This window comes from Bombus vosnesenskii, unplaced genomic scaffold (assembly GCF_011952255.1).
Source record: "Bombus vosnesenskii isolate JDL3184/JDL3185 unplaced genomic scaffold, Bvos_JDL3184-5_v1.1 scf7180000013297, whole genome shotgun sequence".
NCBI lineage: Eukaryota > Metazoa > Arthropoda > Insecta > Hymenoptera > Apidae > Bombus > Bombus vosnesenskii.
Window position 1 is genome coordinate 5,930 of NW_022882947.1, and position 22,879 is coordinate 28,808.

Sequence of the window (22,879 nt, forward strand, 5' to 3'; positions counted from 1 at the left end):
ATAAATTAAGAGCGCAATTACTTTGAATTAATGGCAGAATGTGGTTAAAAATTATTGGTATAACTGTTAAGAATTAATGGAGTGATTGTTTTAGATTAATGGCTTAAATGTTATAAATTAATGGCTTGAATGTTATAAATTAATGGCTTAAATATTAGAAATTAATAGTTTAAATGTTAGAAATGAATGGCTTAAATGTATAAAATAACAGTTTAAATGTTGTAAATTAATAGCTTAAATGTTATAAATTGATAGCATAAATGTATAAAATAACAGTTTAAATGTTGTAAATTAACGGCTTAGATGTTGTAAATTAATAGCTTAAATGTTATAAATTAATAGTTTAAAAATTACAAACTAATGGCTTAAATGTTATAAATTAATAGCTTAAATGTTATAAATCAATAGCATAAATGTTATAAATTAATTCCTTAAATGTTATAAATCAATAGCATAAATGTTATAAATTAATGGCATAAATGTATAAAATAACAGTTTAAATGTTGTAAATTAATGGCTTAGATGTTGTAAATTAATAGCTTAAACTTTATAAATTAATGGCTTGAATGTTATAAATTAATGGCTTAGATGTTGTAAATTAATAGCTTAAATGTTATAAATTAATAGTTTAAAAATTACAAACTAATGGCATAAATGTTATAAATTAATAGCTTAAATGTTGTAAATTAATAGCTTAAATGTTATAAATTAATGGCATAAATGTATAAAATAACAGTTTAAATGTTGTAAATTAATGGCTTAGATGTTGTAAATTAATAGCTTAAACTTTATAAATTAATGGCTTGAATGTTATAAATTAATAGTTTAAATGTTAGAAATTAACGGCTTAAATGTTATAAATTAATGGCTTAAATGTATAAACTAACAGTTTAAATGTTGTAAATTAATGGCTTAAATATTAGAAATTAATAGTTTAAATGTTAGAAATGAATGGCTTAAATGTATAAAATAACAGTTCAAATGTTGTAAATTAATAGCTCAAATGTTATAAATTAATAGTTTAAAAATTACAAACTAATGGCTTAAATGTTATAAATTAATAGCTTAAATGTTATAAATCAATAGCATAAATGTTATAAATTAATAGCTTAAATGTTGTAAATTAATAGCTTAAATGTTATAAATTAATGGCATAAATGTATAAAATAACAGTTTAAATGTTGTAAATTAATGGCTTAGATGTTGTAAATTAATAGCTTAAACTTTATAAATTAATGGCTTGAATGTTATAAATTAATAGTTTAAATGTTAGAAATTAACGGCTTAAATGTTATAAATTAATGGCTTAAATGTATAAACTAACAGTTTAAATGTTGTAAATTAATGGCTTAGATGTTGTAAATTAATAGCTTAAATGTTATAAATTAATAGTTTAAAAATTACAAACTAATGGCTTAAATATTAGAAATTAATAGTTTAAATGTTAGAAATGAATGGCTTAAATGTATAAAATAACAGTTCAAATGTTGTAAATTAATAGCTCAAATGTTATAAATTAATAGCATATTTGTATAAAATAACAGTTCAAATGTTGTAAATTAATGGCTTAGATGTTGTAAATTAATAGCTTAAACTTTATAAATTAATGGCTTGAATGTTATAAATTAATAGTTTAAATGTTAGAAATTAACGGCTTAAATGTTATAAATTAATGGCTTAAATGTATAAAGTAACAGCTTAAATGTTGTAAATTAATGGCTTAGATGTTGTAAATTAATAGCTTAAATGTTATAAATTAATAGTTTAAAAATTACAAACTAATGGCTTAAATGTTATAAATTAATAGCTTAAATGTTATAAATCAATAGCATAAATGTTATAAATTAATAGTTTTGACGTTATGAAATAATTCCTTAAATGTTATAAATTAATGGCTTAAATGTATAAAATAACAGTTCAAATGTTGTAAATTAATGGCTTAGATGTTGTAAATTAATAGCTTAAATGTTACAAATTAATAGCATAAATGTTATAAATTAATAGCTTAAGTGTTGTAAATTAATGGTTTAGACGTTATAAATTACTGGTTGCAATGTTGTTATTTGATTCTTTTTTTATTTACCTTATATTTAGATTCTTCTTCGATGTTCACTCTCCGGAATTTCAGGCACAAAAGAGCTCGCGCGCGACTTCCGTGTTCCTTATATACCTTGACAAGATGCCGGTTTGTTAATCAAACGGTAACGATTTTTTGACTTAGCAGTAGACGGTTTTTCCATTATAGCAAAATCAAATTGAACGATTTCTTAATTTTTATCGTAAATTGGCTTCTTTAACGATTTAATACGATATCCATTTTTATCATTTTAATAGTTTCTGCAAACTAAGACTAAATTCACACTTCTTTAATACTAGTTTTCGACTATCAATTAGTTTGAACAAAAAGGGGAAAAAAGCCTAACGGCAATCGATGACGTTACTGTGAAATAAGTTAAGGTATTAAATAATCAGACAGATAAAATTCATATTAAGCATTATATTATATTATCGATATTCGTTCATTTACTCGTTCCAATTACAAAATGAAATGTTCCTTTTTCTTGAATAACACCTACATCACTGTTTGCGATATTTAAAATTCTTATTTAATGCTTATTTAAAAGGCTGGTACCTTTTTAATTCTTCTGAAGTTAAACGAGTAAATTTACTCGTTATAATTGTAACGTAAAATGGCTTTATTTCTTCAATACCGCCTGCATCGCTGTACGTGATACAGTTATTAATTATGTAGCGAACAATATGATCTAATTGGCTGTAATCACGGTTAGGTATTTCTTATTGATTCCTTGAAGAATGGTGTGATTCTTATAAATTAATGTTTTACATGTTGTCAATTAATGTTTCAGTTGCTATAAATTAATAGTTTAATCGTTGCCAATTATTTGCTTAAATGTTATAAATTAATGGCTTAGACGCTATAAATTAATAGCTTAAATGTTATAAATTAATAGCATAAATGTATAAAATAACAGTTTAAATGTCGTAAATTAATGGCTTAGATGTTGTAAATTAATAGCTTAAACTTTATAAATTAATGGCTTGAATGTTATAAATTAATAGTTTAAATGTTGTAAATTAATAGCTTAAATGTTATAAATTAATGGCTTAAATGTATAAAATAACAGTTTAAATGTTGTAAATTAATGGCTTAGATGTTGTAAATTAATAGCTTAAACTTTATAAATTAATGGCTTGAATGTTATAAATTAATAGTTTAAATGTTAGAAATTAACGGCTTAAATGTTATAAATTAATGGCTTAAACGTATAAACTAACAGCTTAAATATTGTAAATTAATGGCTTAGATGTTGTAAATTAATAGCTTAAATGTTATAAATTAATAGTTTAAAAATTACAAACTAATGGCTTAAATGTTATAAATTAATAGCTTAAATGTTATAAATCAATAGCATAAATGTTATAAATTAATAGTTTTGACGTTATGAAATAATTCCTTAAATGTTATAAATTAATGGCTTAAATGTATAAAATAACAGTTCAAATGTTGTAAATTAATGACTTAGATGTTGTAAATTAATAGCTTAAATGTTACAAATTAATAGCATAAATGTTATAAATTAATAGCTTAAGTGTTATAAATTAATAGTTTAAATGTTCTAAATTAATAGCATAAATGTTATAAATTAATAGCTTAAGTGTTGTAAATTAATGGTTTAGACGTTATAAATTACTGGTTGCAATGTTGTTATTTGATTCTTTTTTTATTTACCTTATATTTAAATTCTTCTTCGATGTTCACTCTCCGGAATTTCAGGCACGAAAGAGCTCGCGCGCGACTTCCGTGTTCCTTATATACCTTGACAAGATGCCGGTTTGTTAATCAAACGGTAACGATATTTTCACATAGCAGGAGACGGTTTTTCCATTATGATAAAATCAAATTGAACGATTTCTTAATTTTTATCGTAAATTGGCGCCTTCAACGATTTAATACGATATCCATTTTTATCATTTCAGTAGTTTCTACAAGCTAAGATTTTCTTCTAATTTTCTTCTAGGATAGGAGTTTTGTCGAAAAGTTCAAACACGTAGTCGGTGTCAGGATAACAGAAGGTTTCGCTGCGAATAGCCCTGAAGCATACAACGCGTATAGAGGTGAGTATGGAGTTTTCCCCACGGGAAACCAACATCTTTTGGTCGAGTTGTTGACGTCTTGTTGCATAGGTCCGCTGAAGAAAGTTCTGTGTGCCGCTTTCTGCTGACCTAGAACAATCTGGCGATATGATGGACAAGGATTGTTGCTAAACGAGGAAATTCCCGATATCGGAATAGTATATTTCCCTCGTGATTAGGAGGCCATGTTTAGAGGTATGTTGAAAATCCGGAAGATCTTGCCGGTGGGATAAGATTCTCCGAGTAATGAGATTCTACTCGTAGTTTGGTTCAGAAATCGGTACTATGGATCACCGGTGTTTCTCAATTTGATCTATATCCAACTGTATTTAACTGATGGTTTAAAATACACCTCTTTGCTTCACTTTTTTATTAAAGAATATATTGCCAAGTTATGGTATTGATTCTGTGTAAAACTTCTTCTAATATGCCATTCATGATTGAATCAAAAGCAAATATACGTAAATAATTATGTCGATATTATATGTCGGAGATGAAAGAACACCGAAGCCTTTGGAATTTTGGATAATCCCGCAACATTGTAACCTAGAGTCTACTATAGCTGTAATTAAACAATTGTAGTTATTCAATCCGATTGTAATTGTTAGAGAGTCGTGATAATGAGCTTGGGCTCGAGGCGACAGCCAGTCGCCGAAAGTAGTCGCGGTCACGGGATGAACGCCTTGTCTAACAAATGCATGGAATAATTCTATAGCTCTCCTTAAAAAGGAAATAGTTGTAACACTCGACAGTAAACATTCCAATGGTCTCTGTCCCGTAGCTCGCCACACGCAGACCCTATTCTTCGAGTAAGATGATTGCCAGATGTCGATGCGTCTCCGCAGTACATGTTCAGCTAGCCCGAGGGTCCGTTATAAATCTTAAGATTTAGCCAACTAAAGTCCTTCAAACAGACAACTCATGCGAGTTTATTTGTACATATCTAGTTACATTTAGTATATTCACGCGAGTTACGTTTACTGAAATTATCAATGTTGGTAGAATAATACTTGTAATTCCTACAAACAACTAATATTCTATCCTAAAATGTGTAGTATTTTATATCAAAGATACAAGATTAACAGTGGATTTGAAAATGGGGTGGACTTGTCGAAACACTACTCCCTTGCCGATTTCGATGATTTTTTAATATGTTGCCGGGAACATGATTGTACGAACTTTTCTCTGTACGTCGTACTTTTCTGTGTAATCGTCGGGCGGCCCTAGTTTCTCAGAGATAGTTGCAAAAAGCTGCCATTACTACTTTGGCGAACTCTCTCTATAATTGTGTAGCGTAGTAGCGGTATTGATTGCCGCGGCTACCTTGCGGCGCGACGCGGCATTGGGCGAGCTTGGGTAATTCCATCGATCCTTCGAATGAAAGCCCCGTGCACGACTGCATAATATGCGAGGCTGTAAGAAATGTCTGCGATAATTCGATTAAAAAAATGAATATCAGCAACGTAGGTTTGAGATTGTGTAATGTGTACACTATTTATTTATAGTTTATCGATATTGGATTAGCTTTGGGTTACGCTATACTCTCTGACCGCCGCTGTGAAGTGGCCGGTTACGACCGAGGCAGATATATATTCGCATATAGTATGTATGTATAGGCAGAATGCGTAATAGGGTACGCGTTACTATTAGTAGCGAGGGGCCATATAGAACGACCTGCCCGAAATCCAAGATTTACATATCCCTGCTTACACACCCTACATGTTTGCTGTAGTTCGGATCCTCAGCATTCTGATTCTTGACACATAAGATTTCGATCCATTGATGTATAACATGACCTCCTACTTGTTGTCCCCATAGCTACCACGGAGCCTGGATTAATTTTATTAAGCCTTTATAACGGAGCCTTTATTAATTTTTTACGAATTCCATTAAAAATCACGAAATGTTTCGGAAAATATTCCATATTGTTTCACGTCAAATATATTTACAAAATTGCAAGTTCTGTATATAAGAATAGATTTCAAACGAGGACCGTTTGTTGGCACAAAGTATAACATGAAAACGCAATCATGCAGTAAACGTGTTAACGCGGGTAGCCTTATTCAAAGGAAATTCGTATTACTATCGAGAAATGGATGATATCGGCGCGACGTGACGCAACGTCGATATATATGTTTCTGTGTCAGTACAATACTGACATAGGTCACACACGATGCGCTCCACTTGCTACATGCCTACCTGTTTATAACAAGGTGCATCGAGGTCGATGTGAATACTTTGTCGCAACGGATCGACATAATTGACGCGGTGAAAGATGAGAGAGAGAGAGAGAGAGAGTGTGTGTATGCGTGAACACGCGCGCGCGTGTGAGAGAGAGAGAGAGAGACGATACGATAGAAAGATAATGAGAAACTAAAGTTGAAAATCACTCGCTCAATCACTCGATAACTCCGTTGAATCGTTGAATCGATAAACCGTATCATCGATGGAATTTCATTTTTCTGTCAGAAAGTTCTCGCATCTTATGTAATTAACTCGATTGTTCACGCTTTTATCCAGAGCTATTGGGAAATAGGCCAGTTGAGCTTAAGGGGTCTGCAATCGAATGGCAACCAGATTAACCACTGAAAAAACTTCCGATTTGCGCGAAAATCCGGGACTACCGTATCAGGCGGTCAGGAGAAGATTCAGAATGCCTCTTTAACGACCGGACTCCTTTTGATTCCCTCGGGATCTTCTGTGGAGGTGGAATACTCTCGTCGAGCTAGGTGACGTCGCATTGCGCGCCCATATCACAGGGTAACAACGTAGACGGAGGTTTTCACTAAATAACTCTGTTTGTTGACTTGCGTTCCGCGATCAAGTCCTTTTATCAAAAATAATTCAATTAGTTGATATCATAGCCCGAAGTGGTATATACAAAATGATAAGATGAAATTGATCGTACAGTGAATTATTTGTATAGATTTCATTAAAATTCACCCTCGAATACCGAATATAACTCGAGTAATCCGTGCGTTTATTTTATCGTTCCGAATCGATTTCCCCAAATACTTGCTATAAGGCGGTCAATGATCCACACACTTTCGTAATTCAAATACGTGTTTCGCCCGAATGAATTCCCCCGAGGCCATCTTCGAGGGAAGAAAAGGAATAGGCGGTAACTTATCAGGAGTCCAGACTTACCGAAGGTATCCCAAGGGAACTGATTGTGAGTGGAAGAGCGCAGGCTTCGCAGATTGCGAGAGTTACTGCTGAATAAAAACAGCATAGTTGATAGTTCATAAAGGGAAGCGTAAAGATGGGAGCAGCATGAAACTGAGACACACACACAACCAGGGAATTATCAATAAGAAAATATCCGCGTACGATATCATAATATAGAAGCATATATACAAACGCCTTAGTTAGAATAACGCAATACAATGTAGAAGATACATATATACTGAATTAGGCTATAACTATATTAAGGGATAAATTAAGATAGCAACAAAATGTATCAAACGTGCACGAACAAACGTTAGAAAAGATTGTAATTGTAATAGGCGTAAGCCTCGATATAATAAACTCCTCAATACATAAGAGAGAGAGAGAGAGAGAGAGGGCGGGAGGGAGGGAGGGAGGGGGAGAGAGGGGGAAAGAGAGAGAGAGAGAGAAGGAAGAAACCTACATGAAAATGCATTTTCTATTTTACATAACGTATACATGCCTTGCATATTCATGTTTAAGAACATCCGCACAAGTATATGACGCATATGTGATGTAGAAATATATACTTATGTGGCATATTCATCTCACCAAATTGATTCAGTTTGTGATAACTTGATTACGGATATTTATGCATTCGTGTGAAATTTAAGGATGCAAAAGAAAATTTAAAGAACGCAAATAATGCGGAAAAATATGAAAAATAGTTAACTTTGATCCGACCTTTTTCCATTTAGAATTTATTATAATTTCTTGTATGAATCGATCGTGCTAAGCTACGGACAACGACAAATCAAATATGAAGGTGATATGTTAATTCGTAGAATTGGAATATGCGTAGGTATGTAGTAGTGCCCCAGCACTTTTACTAAATAAGACATATAATATATATCCCGGGATGGTTAAATAGATCATTGAGGAATAGAAACGAGAACTAAAACACTGCTTGTCGGGCAATAACGTAACTCGATCCCTAGATGTCAGTGCGACACAATTCGAAAATTTATCTAGTACGCGTGTATCTTCAAATGTTCAAACATGTACGAATTTTGTTGAATTGGATTGTACACGATAATTAATGGGACACTCTGTATACTTAATAGAATGCAGTCAATATTTTGAACGGCACAACAATCTAAATCTTTCTTTTTAATATAAATATTAGGTATCTATGTTTAGCATCTTGAATATATAGAAAATAAAGAAAATCGAATTTTCATTTTTCATTTTATAAGTAATTGCGAATAAGTTCTTTTTCGTTTTCCTCTCATCCTTGAAATGATTTTTTTATAAAGTTCTTGACTTGATGAATGTTTGTTTCAAGAAAAGGCTTCCCTCCCCCTATAGAAAACAATTGGAGTTTCTATGAGTCTTTATGAAACAGCATATTATTAGAGGAAATTGTGACCGGATGTTTTGTTATAAATGAACACGGTTTTCCCAAACGATGGTCTAGAATCAATGCGTAGTCTGACGTCAATGTGATCGCAGATATTGAAACTTCCGAGCAGAAGTACTGGTCACCTTTGTACTCGGTAGATCAGCGAAACTCTCTTCATGCGATCAACTTGAACTATTTACACATTATTCTGCGTAATATTGTCTACAATATAGAGTATCTCTCTCTCTCTCTCTCTCTCTCTCTCTCTTTCTCTCAGGGACTGTGGAGTATTTTTCGAAGATGTCCCTCGCATTAAGAGAAAGGAAGATAATTCTACACAGAATTTCCACCTCGAAAACAATTTATATGGTTACTGTTTATTATCGGAATTACCCTTTTTTGATTAGAAAGTCAAAGAATTTGTCTCGTTAATTAATCGTTAGTAATTGAGGAAAATTCGTATAAACGCATTACGCTTGAGGCACGTATAATCGCACAAGTGTCTGAAGATATACTAAGAACGAATAACGGCATCACACTGAAAGTACAATATGATATTAGAGACCAAGCAAAAATAAAGATCGAAAGTGAAAAATGTAAACACTGAATTACTGCTGAAAATGTGGTCAACATCGTATAAGAGAGAGGACTTATTAAATTAAATGTAATATAACGTATTCAATTCTTTTTTCTCTCGTAACTTTTGAACCGCGACTTTCGTCCCAGGCCTCGCGTAAAGTGCGTTATACTCGCTACCTTTTCTCCATAACATATCCAAAAATCAGCAGAATCAGTATTGCAGTCCTTTTTCTATAGTTTTATATATACCAAAAGGGCGTTGACCTTGAAAATACTCAATGATTAGGCTGATATCTCAAAAGATATCGAATATAGACAAGACATCGAATTTCACCAATCCGATGGGTCTTTTGAAATGCAACATGATTCATTTTTTTAATACATCCATCAAGTAACGAGTTATTTCATTGGGCTGGCAACTAAGTGATCGTATAGTTTGTCAATACCACTTAATGACAAAATCCGCAATCACTTAGTTGCCAACCCAATAGTTAATAGTTCTTATTGACTCAGCCTGTACACTTACGAGCGATATTTACAGTTATTTGCAGTTATTTGCAGTTGGTATATTATTTTAGTTGCCTTAGCGCATATTTAACCGAATAATTTTAATACGAAATATTTCCAACGTATTAATTATGGAAACTTAGATTTTGTCCGATGAATTTTACAGATTTTGCCGGCTTTAAAATTTTAAACCAATAGCGTACAACGAAGTATGTAATGTGTTACTTGTGGGAACGTCGCGTCGTCTTGCTGACAGGGTGGTTAGCAAGAGAAAAGGAAAGTCATCGTCAACTACTTACCGGGCAATATTTTTTGCAAAGAATCCAAATCTTTCTGCGACCGTTGCAATCCGAAATATACCGACGATCGATATACGTTAACCGTATCGCCGTATCTTAAATAAGACATACACATATGTACTTTATGTATTATGCAATATCCGATATTGGATAAACGATAGTTAGGTATGCGGAATTCAGTGTTAAAACGATCGCCACTAAGAAAGCATTCGTCGCTTTGCTGTGCCGTAGCATCGGTGTCCTCTCATAAGTTTGGTGTTTAATCCATGTATGTACTTTCTAAATTTCCGTATTTTCGCTAATTGATTTTTCACTCATCTCCGATCTTCTACTACCTAAGAAATAATCCTCACACGTACGTTACGAGTTTACTGATATCCCGTGGTTTTATCATCCATTTGTGAGCGTGTCACCACTATTCCAAATAACTTTTTATTCCACCATCATGTTGTATAAGCAAAAGAAGGTGATTATTCGGGTAAGCGGTTATTAATCTACCCCAAGCTACAACCCATTCGTTCCTCTTTTCTATTTGTTCGATATTAAAACTGCTTCTCTCTTTCGTCATTGAGTCTCAAGTATAGGTTAGGCCATGTAAACGACATGTGGTCACCTGCTCCAGGTTTATGTGTAATCATAACCGAAATTTAATTAAGCTATTTTACGAGTATCTCGGAAACTATGGCTGACCGACAGTAACATGTACCGGAAGAAGTTGTTCAAAATGTTGGCTTTGACAACATGTTTCGAGATTATCGAAACATGTTTCGAGGTGTACCACTTTCTGGATAATTACCAAAAAAATATTTATTGTGCTACTACTTGTCAAAGAAAAGTAGATTCAACCTCTTAGGTACGATGCGCCACTATAGTGGCTTTCGCGGATGTTATATTATATTACGATGCGCTACTACAGTGGCACGCTCTACTGATTCATTCGCTCAGCGTTTGAACTAAATCACTTTTTTCATTTGTCTAGCTTCACGCTTCTTTTGCCTTCACGTTTTATAACAGTGTTAACAATATACAGACAGAATATATAGTCTTTGTTTTCGATACGCCAATGTCTGATATCAATTGTTGCTTTTCGTTAAAATAAAAAGCCCCTAGGCGTCCGAAAGGACAAATGAGGTGTCGATAAATAAATAAAATAAATAGAATAAATAAATAATTTAAAAGATATATCGTTCGAGATAAATTGGCGTGAAAAAAGTAATACGATCGATCGAAGGTTTAATTATTATGATATTCAAGAATAGTGAATGCTTAAACAGTTGAATGCAGATGTTTATGAATTATGCAGATGATATTCAATTGTTCGTTATGACGCAAGGCTTTATTCAAGTGAAGGAATTACGTTTCCTTCTAGAACCATTGCGAGCAGAAATTAAATTAGTTTTACTTTTTAAACAAATATAGGTGGATAATAGTTTTGTCAAGTACAGATTTAAAGGAGAAATAATTTCGGAGAAGAAATAAGCTAAATAGAACCGTGATACCCGTGTATACGCGTGAAAATCGTCAAGGAGGTGTAGATTGATTTTCTTACAATCTTTGTAAAATTTGTAGGGCACGTTATCTAGTATATTATCCATACATGATTCGATTTTTAAAAGACTCAGCTTGCTTTGTCGAAATGGAGGTATTTACCTTCAAAGTTGGAAATTTTAACACCACGCAATCCCTGTATCAAACTGCTGCATGGGCGATATTTCGATTAACTGCAGGAGAACGATTCTTACAAAATTTAATATTACAGATTGATAAAGGAAATTGGAGATGTATAAAATGGATGTCAGACATATTATTTTCGGAGGGATGAAATCAGAACCGATCGCGTCGGTGTTGTCAATGCTGATAAGCATATTACTATATATCATGTATTCGATTGGTCCTTACTCTACGACGAATATTCCTACCAAATCGTTAATGTCGTCTTATGATTTCATAGTCGTGGGCGGTGGTTCTGCAGGTATGTTCTTTCGTGATATCGATACAATGTTCCGTCATAAAATCTGATAAAAATGTGACAACGACAAACGCACCTGTGTGTTTGCGTACGCGGAATAGCGCGTTGTTACTCATACGATCAACTGACACAAAAATCTAACAAATCGCGCACCTCGATCTTTTACCAATGCAGACTACGTTTAACGACACCATCCGTATTAATGTTATATTAAAGTTATACGTTGTTCTATGTGTTAAAGACGAAATTTTAACTTACTTCCTTCGCATGGTGAAACTACGGAAAAGCTATCTACTGCCCGATTTCGATGGGTTTTGGATATGTTGTAAAACTCGCCATTTCGAACAATTTTTTGGGAGGGCAAGTAGCTTTTCTGCACTTTCCTATTTCATGCATATTCGATGTTTATCTTCTAAACATTTTTTTAAGTTAATCGCGTTAATTCCGTTTCGAAATTTCGACAAATTTTCTCTCTTTCTCGATGTTTCAAAGTTGAACTGTAAATATTTGATTTAAACATTTGTAACGTTTAGTTTATGTTTTGATGTTTGAGGATATTAAGTCTTCTTGCGTACGTTCTATAGTGTCATATCGATGTACGTGATTACAGGAGCCGTGATCGCGAGTCGCTTATCTGAGGTAGAAGATTGGAACGTACTCCTCCTGGAAGCAGGTGGCGATGGAAATGCTCTATATGATGTTCCTATTCTTGCTGCTAATCTGCAGCTCGCCGAAATCGATTGGAAATACAAAGTGGAGACCAATGAAAATTTCTGTCGGGGTAAATAATATCTAATAGGCAATACCTCGTTATGATAATGACAAGTATTTAATTAGAAAAACAATGCTGCATCCCCATTCATAATCATCCATATCTAACGCACTATTTTTTACGTTGGGAAAAGTAAATTAAAGGTGGAGGAGCATACAAGAAAGCATGTCACGCTTGCAAAGGATCATAAAATGCAATCTATGGCAACGCGAATAAATAAAGTAAGTGAATAAGTGGAACTTTCTAGAACATTGGCACATCATCACCTTTCAATCCTAACGAATATTAACACTGGGACTAACAAACGCGTCAAGATAACGGATCTGAGTTTTTCTTTTTCACAACTACTAAAAACATGCAGGTATTTTTGACAAAATTAATACTGGTTTTTATCTAAATAGATAGATATATGAATATATGGATCTATTTATCTTCATTAATATCGTTCGAATTATATCGATTTACGAGTATATACGTGTATAGAACGTTTAGGTACAATTAAGTAGGTCTAATGTTGATCGAATGGTCAAAGTCGGGAAATGAATCTATGAAGTCGAACCCAAAAGAATATAAACACGAATCAATAACCAACCAACATCAGTATTGAGTTACGAATACTTCGTTTCACTTTACCGTGCCTTAAATTATGCCCACAGCGATGAAGGAGGGTCGTTGCTTCTGGCCACGTGGCAAAGTGATCGGGGGCAGCAGCGCGATAAACTACATGCTCTATGTCCGTGGTAATAGAAAAGATTACGACATTTGGGAACAATTGGGCAATCCGGGATGGTCCTACGAGAATGTCCTCGGTTATTTCAAGAAATCGGAAGACAATCAAAATCACTTCTACACTGAGACACCGTATCATTCGACCGGGGGTTATTTAACTGTCCAAGAATCACCATGGCACACTCCCCTGGCCGATGCGTTCATTCGAGCTGGCCAAGAAATGGGTTATGAGAATAGAGACATCAACGGAGAACGACACACTGGCTTTATGATTCCTCAGGGGACCATTAGACATGGAAGCCGGTGCTCCACAGCGAAGGCCTTCCTGCGGCCGGCAAGGAATCGCAAGAATTTACACGTCGCTATGGAAGCGCATGTTACCAAAATTTTAATAGAGCCGTCGTCGAAGAGGGTTTACGGCGTAGAGTTTGTTAGAGACGGGGAAACGTTACGGATTCGTGCCGACAAGGAAGTGATCGTTTCCGGGGGAGCTATCAATAGCCCTCAGTTGCTGATGTTGTCGGGAATAGGACCTGAAGAACACCTATCAGAACACGGCATACCAGTGATTCAGGATTTAAAAGTGGGTCATAATCTTCAAGATCATATAGTTGCGGGGGGCATTACGTTCTTGGTGAATGAAGAAATTTCACTGATAGAGAGCAGGATGTATGATATTCGCAATGTCCTAGAATACGTATTATACGGAGACGGTCCTTTGACCGGTTTAGGCGGTATCGAAGGACTAGCTTTCGTTAATACCAAATATGCGAATACTTCCGACGATTTTCCAGACATACAACTGCATTTTTCGGCAGGGGGGACAAACTCCGACAACGGTAGGCATATTAGAAAGGTTCATGGACTGACCAAAGAATTCTATGACGCCGTATACGGGGAGCTTAACGATAAGGACGTGTGGGGCGTCCTTCCTACGCTTTTAAGACCGAAAAGCAAAGGAGTTATCAAACTTCGGAGCAACGATCCTTTCGATCATCCATTGATTTATGCGAATCATTTTGAAGAACCGGAAGATATGGCGACACTGATCGAAGGAGTTAAGTTTGTGTTCGAGATGAGTAAAACTGCTTCGTTTAGACGTTACGGGAGCGAAACGAATCCAAAACCATTTCCTGGTTGCAAGCATATTCCGATGTATAGCGATCCATACTGGGAGTGCATGATCAGATTCTATTCGATGACTCTATATCATCCCGTGGGTACTTGCAAGATGGGGCCTAGTTCGGATCCAAAAGCTGTGGTAGATCCTCGGCTTCGAGTTTACGGAGTTACTGGACTTCGAGTCATAGACGGCTCAATTATGCCAAATATAGTTAGCGGTAATACCAATGCGCCGATTATCATGATCGCAGAGAAGGGTTCCGATATGGTGAAAGCGGAATGGTTGGGGGAACGGACGTCAAAATGAATGGCTGTTTTTGTAAATTAATTCAAAGCGAATGCTAGTACTATATTATATAATAGAAACTTATAATTTCAAACTCAAAATAAATTTTCATTGCGTTTTACGTACAGTGGAGTACGAGCCAGAATATGTAGTCATGTTTTATTAAATGAACATCGAGTAATGTAACTGTTAAGAAGGGAGCTAGTTTACAAGACGCATTTTTTCGACCGATTCGGTATTGCGACCTCCAGTAAGAGGATACATAGGATCGTAATGTAACTATTGTCTTAAGGCTTGGCACGATACGCACGGCTTTTACAAATAAAATCAATCAGGATAATGCACGTGACGTAACACATAGAACAGAGATACCGATAAACAGGAAAGATTGAACGAAATGGTTTCGATTTACTCTTTCGCGACTTCTCTCGGTGCTCTTTGAACTGGAATTGATCAACTGGAATAGATAAACGCGGATATTCGAACAAACAAAGACATATGAATTTCCATAGTTTCCAAGATATCTGCAAAACGTTATCGATACCACAACAATGAATTCTGCCCATCATTGTGCGTCCGCAACAGCGTACGCGTTAATATTGGTTACCGACTGCCTTTCAGCGGACAGATATAATAGCAATGATCCAACCGAAACCTAGTTCTTATCTTTCGTTTATATAACATGTATAAACGAGAATTCACCGAGCTTGAGTAAAGATTCGTGCACAACTACATATGCGAAGCTGTAAGAAATATCTATTCTATCGCGATTAAAAATGAATATCATCAATGTATTGGGGTTAGGTTTCGAGTTAACGTTATCAATCCGCTTGCGTGAAGCAGTAACGGTTCTTCTATTTCGTCGAATAATATCGATTATTCTTCCGCCTATTATTTGTATAATTAATTTGTTCCTATGTTACGCAAGCATTGCCAGCCGCTTCGCGATGGCGGGGTTGAGAAAGCTAAGCCAAGGCCAAACGCAATATTTTCTTACAGTTTTGCATACGCAGTTGTGCACGGGGCATTTAAGCTCGTCCAATTCTCGTTTATACATACTACAAACAGAAGGTAAGGGATAGATTTGAGTTGGTTTTGAGCGATCAATACTGACCCATAGGCTGTCACAGACGCAAAGTGTATTTGTAATTTTCAAAGAATAAAGGCAACTTCTTGCATTAAATACGTATTCAATTATGTAATAATAATTATATAATTATTTAAGAAGCTTAAATTTTCGTGAGTAAAAAATAAAGGAAATGTAAGAAAATGTGAAGTTCGAACGTCTGGAACATCTCTGTCTTCTGGGCTTCTTCAACCTCGACTGTGGGAAGGGAAGAGAAAGCGTCAACAGTTGAGGCTGCCATAAATTAGGTCCTTACGTTTTGCGACTGCGTTGCCTAGTATATTCGAGTATACTTTGCACAATTATGGATCATGTGGGCGACTGTCGAAACGAAACTACGCGAACTCGGCATTTCCAAGTCTACAGAACGTGCTGTAAACGTCTAACGTGACTAACCTCAACTCGCTTGTAATATTTTTTTATAGAAACGTTTATTTATCGAATAATTTGGGTTACCGTAAAGATTGATCTGCTACTGTGCGTACACAGTTTCGTTTACGATTATACGATATTCTCTTTTATACTCTATTTGTAATTTTATGTTACTATTTAGTTTCAATTCCAATCATTATAAGCGGTGTAATCTTATTCCATGCTGTATCAATCGGTAACGCTGAGAGTAATACAAAAGTACATCGTTAGATGTCATTAAGAAAACTTCCAACATTCTCACGTGTTGACATAAAATTGTAAAATATAACCTATATGTATAATAGTTAGTAGATTTTTATGAAGTGTATTCCTTTTTTGTTCTATGAGTTGTTTTATTATTTATTTTATCATATTTTATCATATTGGGACAATGAATAACATTCGAACAAACTAATCTAGATGTCAAATTATTAACGTGCCAGAATAACCTATAAATGCCTTGAATGACTCGATTTCTGTAAAAAAATGCTAGCTCCGTGTCAAGATATCATTGAAGATATAGAAGATTTAATATCATCGCAAGATATTACACCAAAGGAACGATATAGTGCAAGGAAAAATGTTACTGTTCGTTCTAAACGTAAACAAGTAACTGAAGATGTACCAGAACCTCCTATTTTCGATAGTATTGTGCCAGGAACACAGACAATTTATACAAAGACATGGGGTTGTACTCATAATAATTCTGACAGTGAATATATGGCAGGTCAACTTGCTGCTTATGGTTACAAATTAACGGAAAATAAATATGAAGCAGATCTGTGGCTCTTAAACTCTTGTACAGTAAAAAGTCCAGCAGAGGATCATTTCAGGAATGAAATCGAAGCTGGAAGAAAGATGGGAAAACATGTTGTAGTTGCCGGGTATGGAAACTTCTTTGTACCTAATGAACGTAGTTCTTTTTACCATATTGCAAAATTTATTTATTTTCACTACTTATTACAAGGGTAATTATCAGTAGGTAAATGGGAAAGAATTAGAGTTATAATGAAATATAGCGAATTTGAAATATGTTATTTATACTTAATACTGCTTAATCTACTTTTATGAACTTTTGCAAATCGCTATGAAAATATAAGAAACAAAGATTATTTTATATCAGTATCGGTAAGATTAAAAATATTTTATCCATAGTTGTTTTTCACATGCAAGAAACTTAAAAGAGTTTAACAACTTCTTTACTTGTATACATGTAATATTTTTCAATTGGTTGAAATATGTTAAAATTAATGTAACATTTGGAAGTAAATCTATATAGCTCAGATAATAAAATTTCAGGTAAATTAAAGGGATCGTCAGCTTGTTCTTCTCTTCAAATTCACTGTCCTCTGTAATCAAAAATACAAGAAATTCATATGGTATTTCATACGCTAAATCTAGCAATTCAAATATTGCCTAGTTCCATATTCGTTGATTACTTGCAATTAATTAAGATTAATATTTTAATTTTATATGATTTATTTTTACATATATATAAGATTATACGTTAGGTTAATAAAAGTTAATGAAATATGACATATGTTTTAACGAGGTAACATGAGAGCTGGGCAAATATAAAACTTTAAAGATAATTCAGTTAATCTAGATTAAAATTTATTTTGACTACAAAATTTACTGGCCGAATATTATACTTTGTTTTGTTCAAATATACACAGAAACTAAGCAGAAGGTAGCATACGATCTCAAATCAAATAATCAAAAACAATCCTAATAAAACTTTATTCGCTGTTGATTTTTTCAGACTATGTTATTAATTATCAATGAATATTATTTAAAAATATATGTATATTTTTTATTTATGTATTGTTCTTCGGTACTTTTGTTTAGAAAGTAAATTTATATTCTGTTTAAAGGCTCAAAAGAGGAAATAGTGAAAAAAGATTGGTTTCAGATGCGTACCACAAGGTGCACCGAAGTCATCTTTCTTACAAGGATTAAGCATGATCGGCGTGCAACAAATCGATCGTGTGGTAGAAGTAGTGGAAGAAACTCTGAAAGGAAATACCGTTCGGTTCCTGCAACAGAAAAAGGAAGCTGGTAAAAAGATCGGCGGCGCTTCTTTAAGATTGCCTAAGATTCGTAGGAATCCGCTGATCGAAATCATAGCTATAAATACTGGGTGTTTAAATCAATGCACTTACTGCAAGACAAAACATGCGAGAGGTGAACTGGGAAGTTATCCTCCCGATGAAATTGTTGAGCGTGCGATACAGGCGTTCGACGAAGGCGTCTGCGAGTTATGGTTAACCTCTGAAGACACAGGAACTTATGGTAGAGATATTGGCACGAGTTTGCCCGAATTACTGTGGGCACTCGTGAAAGTGGTGCCCGATGGATGTAGGGTTCGCGTTGGAATGACTAATCCACCATATATCCTGGAGTATCTGGAGGAGATGAGCAAAATTCTGAGCCATCCAAAAGTCTACAGTTTTCTTCACATTCCGGTGCAATCTGGAAGCGATCAGGTGTTAGCCGATATGAAGCGAGAGTATACCCGCGCCGATTTCGAGCGAGTTGTCAACTTTCTACGAGAACGTGTTCCTGAGTTAACTATAGCGACGGATATCATTTGCGGTTTTCCAACAGAAACAGAACAGGATTTTGAAGAGACGATGAAACTTTGCGAAAAGTATAAGTTCCCGAGTTTGTTTGTCAATCAGTTTTTTCCCAGACCGGGAACGCCGGCTGCTCGAATGACGAAAATACCTACGCAAATTGTGAAAAACAGAACCAAAAGGTTATCAGAATTTTTTCAATCTTATTCTCCGTATTTTGATAGAATAGGACTCGTCCAAGATGTGCTAGTGACAGAAATATCCCATGATAGGAAGCACTACGTCGGACATAATAAATCTTATGAACAGGTTCTCCTACCGTTAAAGGAAGAATATTTAGGAAAAATAGTTAGAGTAAAGATCGTAGAAACGACAAAATATTCTATGAAGGGGGAACCAATAATAGAAGGTACGTCCCCGGCGTTAAAACCATGTTTACCAAAAGGAGCTATATCAGGAATACCAATGGAGATGAAATCATCGAAATATAGAATAGGAGTTGCCCTGGCAATTTTTCTAGCAATCATTCTCAGGCTATTATGGAAGTTTTTTATGATTTAGCAAGTCTCTTGTTCTCTAAATTCTTTAATCCGGAATCTATAAGAAAGATTATTACTATTGATTCAGGCGTTAATATCAGGGACGGACTGGAACTTGAATTTCTACCGGAAGATGACCGACTGATTGACTTGAACTATTTTTAGTTCATTAGTTAAATTCTACGTAGGGCTGCGTCAAATGCCACAAATCGGTGCTCTACCGATCCACCGGTAATTTTCCGAAACTACGCGATGCGACGTGAATCAGTCCGCATCTAAAATTGATGGTTGTATCGACAAGTCTATTTAAGTTTTAGAAAATACACTAACACAAATCTTTACATTAACAAACTTTTTAAAATGAACAATTAAAATTTGTAATCTGTTGACTCCATAAGAAGCTAATGCATAAATACTGTTTCTAGTCATTAGTTTCTCCATTAATTTGTACGGCATAGTAACATTCATGTATTACTACGTTACTATTTGCAAATTGATCAAGAGCTGTCCGGTGTACCGTGCATTTTATTGTAGATTTTCTATATTTTCCTATGTACATGATGATTCAACACAGTTCGAATCCAATAAATCAAGATAACGAAGCCCCGAGTCATTTTTTTTAACCTTCTCGTGAATACGTACACATGTATATCCAGCACCCACAAAATAATGCACCGATTCAAAAAGGTAGAGATATTTTCAACAACAATTTATCTACATAAAGTACATATGCACATATGCATGTATATATGTGTATATTCTCGTAATTTATTCTTTTTATTAGTTATAAAATTCATATATAAGATTCATATATATTTGCAATTTACAATATAAAAATATATTCATTATAGATGAATGTACATATTTTTGTCACGAATAATACAAGCATTTGATATATTCATTCGATTTCATACGATCACTGATAAAATAAATAAATAATATTATTAAATGATGAATTAATAACAGTATAATAATAATAATAATAATAATGTGAATATGCAACGTTGATTTTTATCCTTGCAGCAAAATATAATTATACTATAAATTTTATACAATCTGTGTGTATTTAATAAATTGATTTTTCTAATAAACTATCAGTTATCAATTCTTATTTTCGCAATAAAATAGATTTACGTTATAAAGTTCGATAGAATTTATTTTTAGTATAGCGATATTTTATATAAATACTGCGCTTAATTAAACTTATTTCGTATAAATTTTACAATAAAATTTGTCTAATTTTCATCTTTGCATTGTGAAATAGCAACAGCAAGTTGTGGCTCAAGTGCACAGCAGAGGTGTACCGAAATTCAATTGCATTGTAGCGAAAGGGTTAAATTCTCGCTCGACAGGTAACGTGTATTTATCAAGAAATCGTGTTTACGAGAACACTTGCGATACTTTGCAGTCGATGTTATATTTAAGATAAAAACAGTCGAGTCTGAATTTCCAACGAATTAAGAATGGCTTTGCTGTTGAATTCTACTTTGTAAAGGGTGTGTTGGAGAAAAATCAAGAAAAAGGAGGTGAAACTGTAGTATTTGAAGCGTTTCCTGAAATAAAATGCTTAACAGTTAAAAAAGTAAGAACTCTGGTTTATAATTAATTGACTATATTTGAATTGACAAAATACAGGAACCGGCCCTGAGTGGGCTTACAAAATATTATTAGGACAACCCGAGTATACAAATTAATGTTCTAGTCGAACAATGATATCGAATATAATTTAACTTATTCTCGATGCATTCAGAACTATAATAGTAGAAAAGGAAAGAAATTGAGCGTCCCCAAGTTAATTTATCCTCGAGAAATCATAAGTATAGAGAAGAAGAAGAAGAAGAAGAAGAAGAAGAAGAGCATACGTTACACTTAGTAAAACAGTATGTTCGCTAAGGAAACATAAACCTCTTAATTTATTGCATTAACAATGCTCTTTTATTTGGTACCGTCCCTCCCGATGCTAACGTTTCGCTTTTTAAAGTACTATATTATTATTACTCGAAAAATATTAACTTATTGTTACTAAACGTAAGTATAAGCTTATTCTAAAACGAGTTATTATCAAGGTATTTCCTGAGTATTAAAATTCACAGGCAAAACTGTGTAATCCGCTAGAAACGATAAAAGAGATATTTGTAAAAATCCTTTTTGTTAAATTCAAAATTGGGATTTCCAAACAGCATCACAACAATCAGATTACTCTCGTCTTTTGCATAAGATATGAATTTCCGCTGCTTTATGCACAGCTTTATGTACAGCGACAGACTTAATTTTAAAAACAAGGCTTTTATGACATATTCCTATTGAAATCTCTAGAGCATAATCATCTTACTGCTCCTGCGTATCGATTAATCATATTAATGTCTTGTAACATTTTAATATATATTGTCATATACATAAATGTGAACAAAAAGAACGTTAGCATAACTCTCTTTTAACAAATACAATTTATTGTTGCACTTTCTAGCCTATTTCATTAGATTATTCTCTTTAAATTGACATATTAATGAAATATTATGAAAAATAATCTCTTTTATCTCTCGTACTATGTATATGTAAAATGTAACGAACGATTTTTTAACATTAAAAGCTGGCACATTAAATATAGTGGATCCTGGTAACGTCTAAACATACAACAGGACTGACCCAAAGACATACTCTTCCGTTTATACGAAACAAAATATTTCATCAAATATTTGCGCGCGTATACAGTAACGAAAATTGGCAAATAAGAGAGCAGATGTTTGACCTTTTGAAGGATAATTAAATCGAAAATCTTTTCTTATCAGTTTCGTATTTGCATGTGAGAATCATTTCGATGAACAGTAATTCATTTATCGATATTTCCTATAAACTCGAGTTTTCAGGATTTTAATGTACTTGGCACATTTTTATTTTACTCCATACGAGATTTCGCATACTTTTTATTCACATCAATCCTCCAAAAAGTAATATGTATAGCGTAGTACGAATTAAATTAAGATTAACGACTGTGTGATTTGATCATTGTTTATCACTGATACGAAATAACACGAAAGTTAATGCGAAAAGAATAATATAAAATTTATATACTATTTTTTTCTTTATTCGCAATATAGATTGGATAAATAGCTTAATCGCTAATCTTAGTTTAATTATACGTACCCACCCACCCACACACACGCGCGCACACGCGCACACACGCACACACGCACACATACACAGATGATATGACATGATATGATATGATGATGATGTGTGTGTATATATATATATATATC

The 22,879-nt window shown here is 33.8% G+C and overlaps 2 protein-coding genes across 5 annotated transcripts; both read left to right on the forward strand.

The window, feature by feature from the left end:
• Positions 1-10,267: 10,267 nt before the first annotated feature.
• LOC117233543 (glucose dehydrogenase [FAD, quinone]-like) lies at positions 10,268-15,336 on the forward strand. 3 transcript variants are annotated; one of them, XM_033493936.1, is made up of 4 exons: positions 10,268-10,357; positions 11,849-12,061; positions 12,669-12,839; positions 13,487-15,336. In XM_033493936.1, exons 2-4 carry the CDS (start codon positions 11,869-11,871, stop codon positions 14,986-14,988), a joined length of 1,866 nt encoding a protein of 621 aa, XP_033349827.1. In that variant the 5' UTR covers positions 10,268-10,357; positions 11,849-11,868; the 3' UTR covers positions 14,989-15,336. The 3 variants fall into 3 exon arrangements, with proteins under 3 accessions (XP_033349827.1, XP_033349829.1, XP_033349828.1); XM_033493938.1 differs by lacking the exon at positions 11,849-12,061 and having other exon boundaries at positions 10,273-10,357; XM_033493937.1 differs by lacking the exons at positions 10,268-10,357; positions 11,849-12,061; positions 12,669-12,839 and adding an exon at positions 12,964-13,051.
• Positions 15,337-15,436: 100 nt separating this feature from the next.
• LOC117233544 (threonylcarbamoyladenosine tRNA methylthiotransferase) lies at positions 15,437-20,228 on the forward strand. Of its 2 annotated transcripts, none has more exons than XM_033493940.1 (2): positions 15,437-16,038; positions 18,417-20,228. In XM_033493940.1, exons 1-2 carry the CDS (start codon positions 15,884-15,886, stop codon positions 19,639-19,641), a joined length of 1,380 nt encoding a protein of 459 aa, XP_033349831.1. In that variant the 5' UTR covers positions 15,437-15,883; the 3' UTR covers positions 19,642-20,228. The 2 variants fall into 2 exon arrangements, with proteins under 2 accessions (XP_033349831.1, XP_033349830.1); XM_033493939.1 differs by having other exon boundaries at positions 15,940-17,388; positions 18,417-20,225.
• The last annotated feature ends 2,651 nt before the right edge of the window (positions 20,229-22,879 follow it).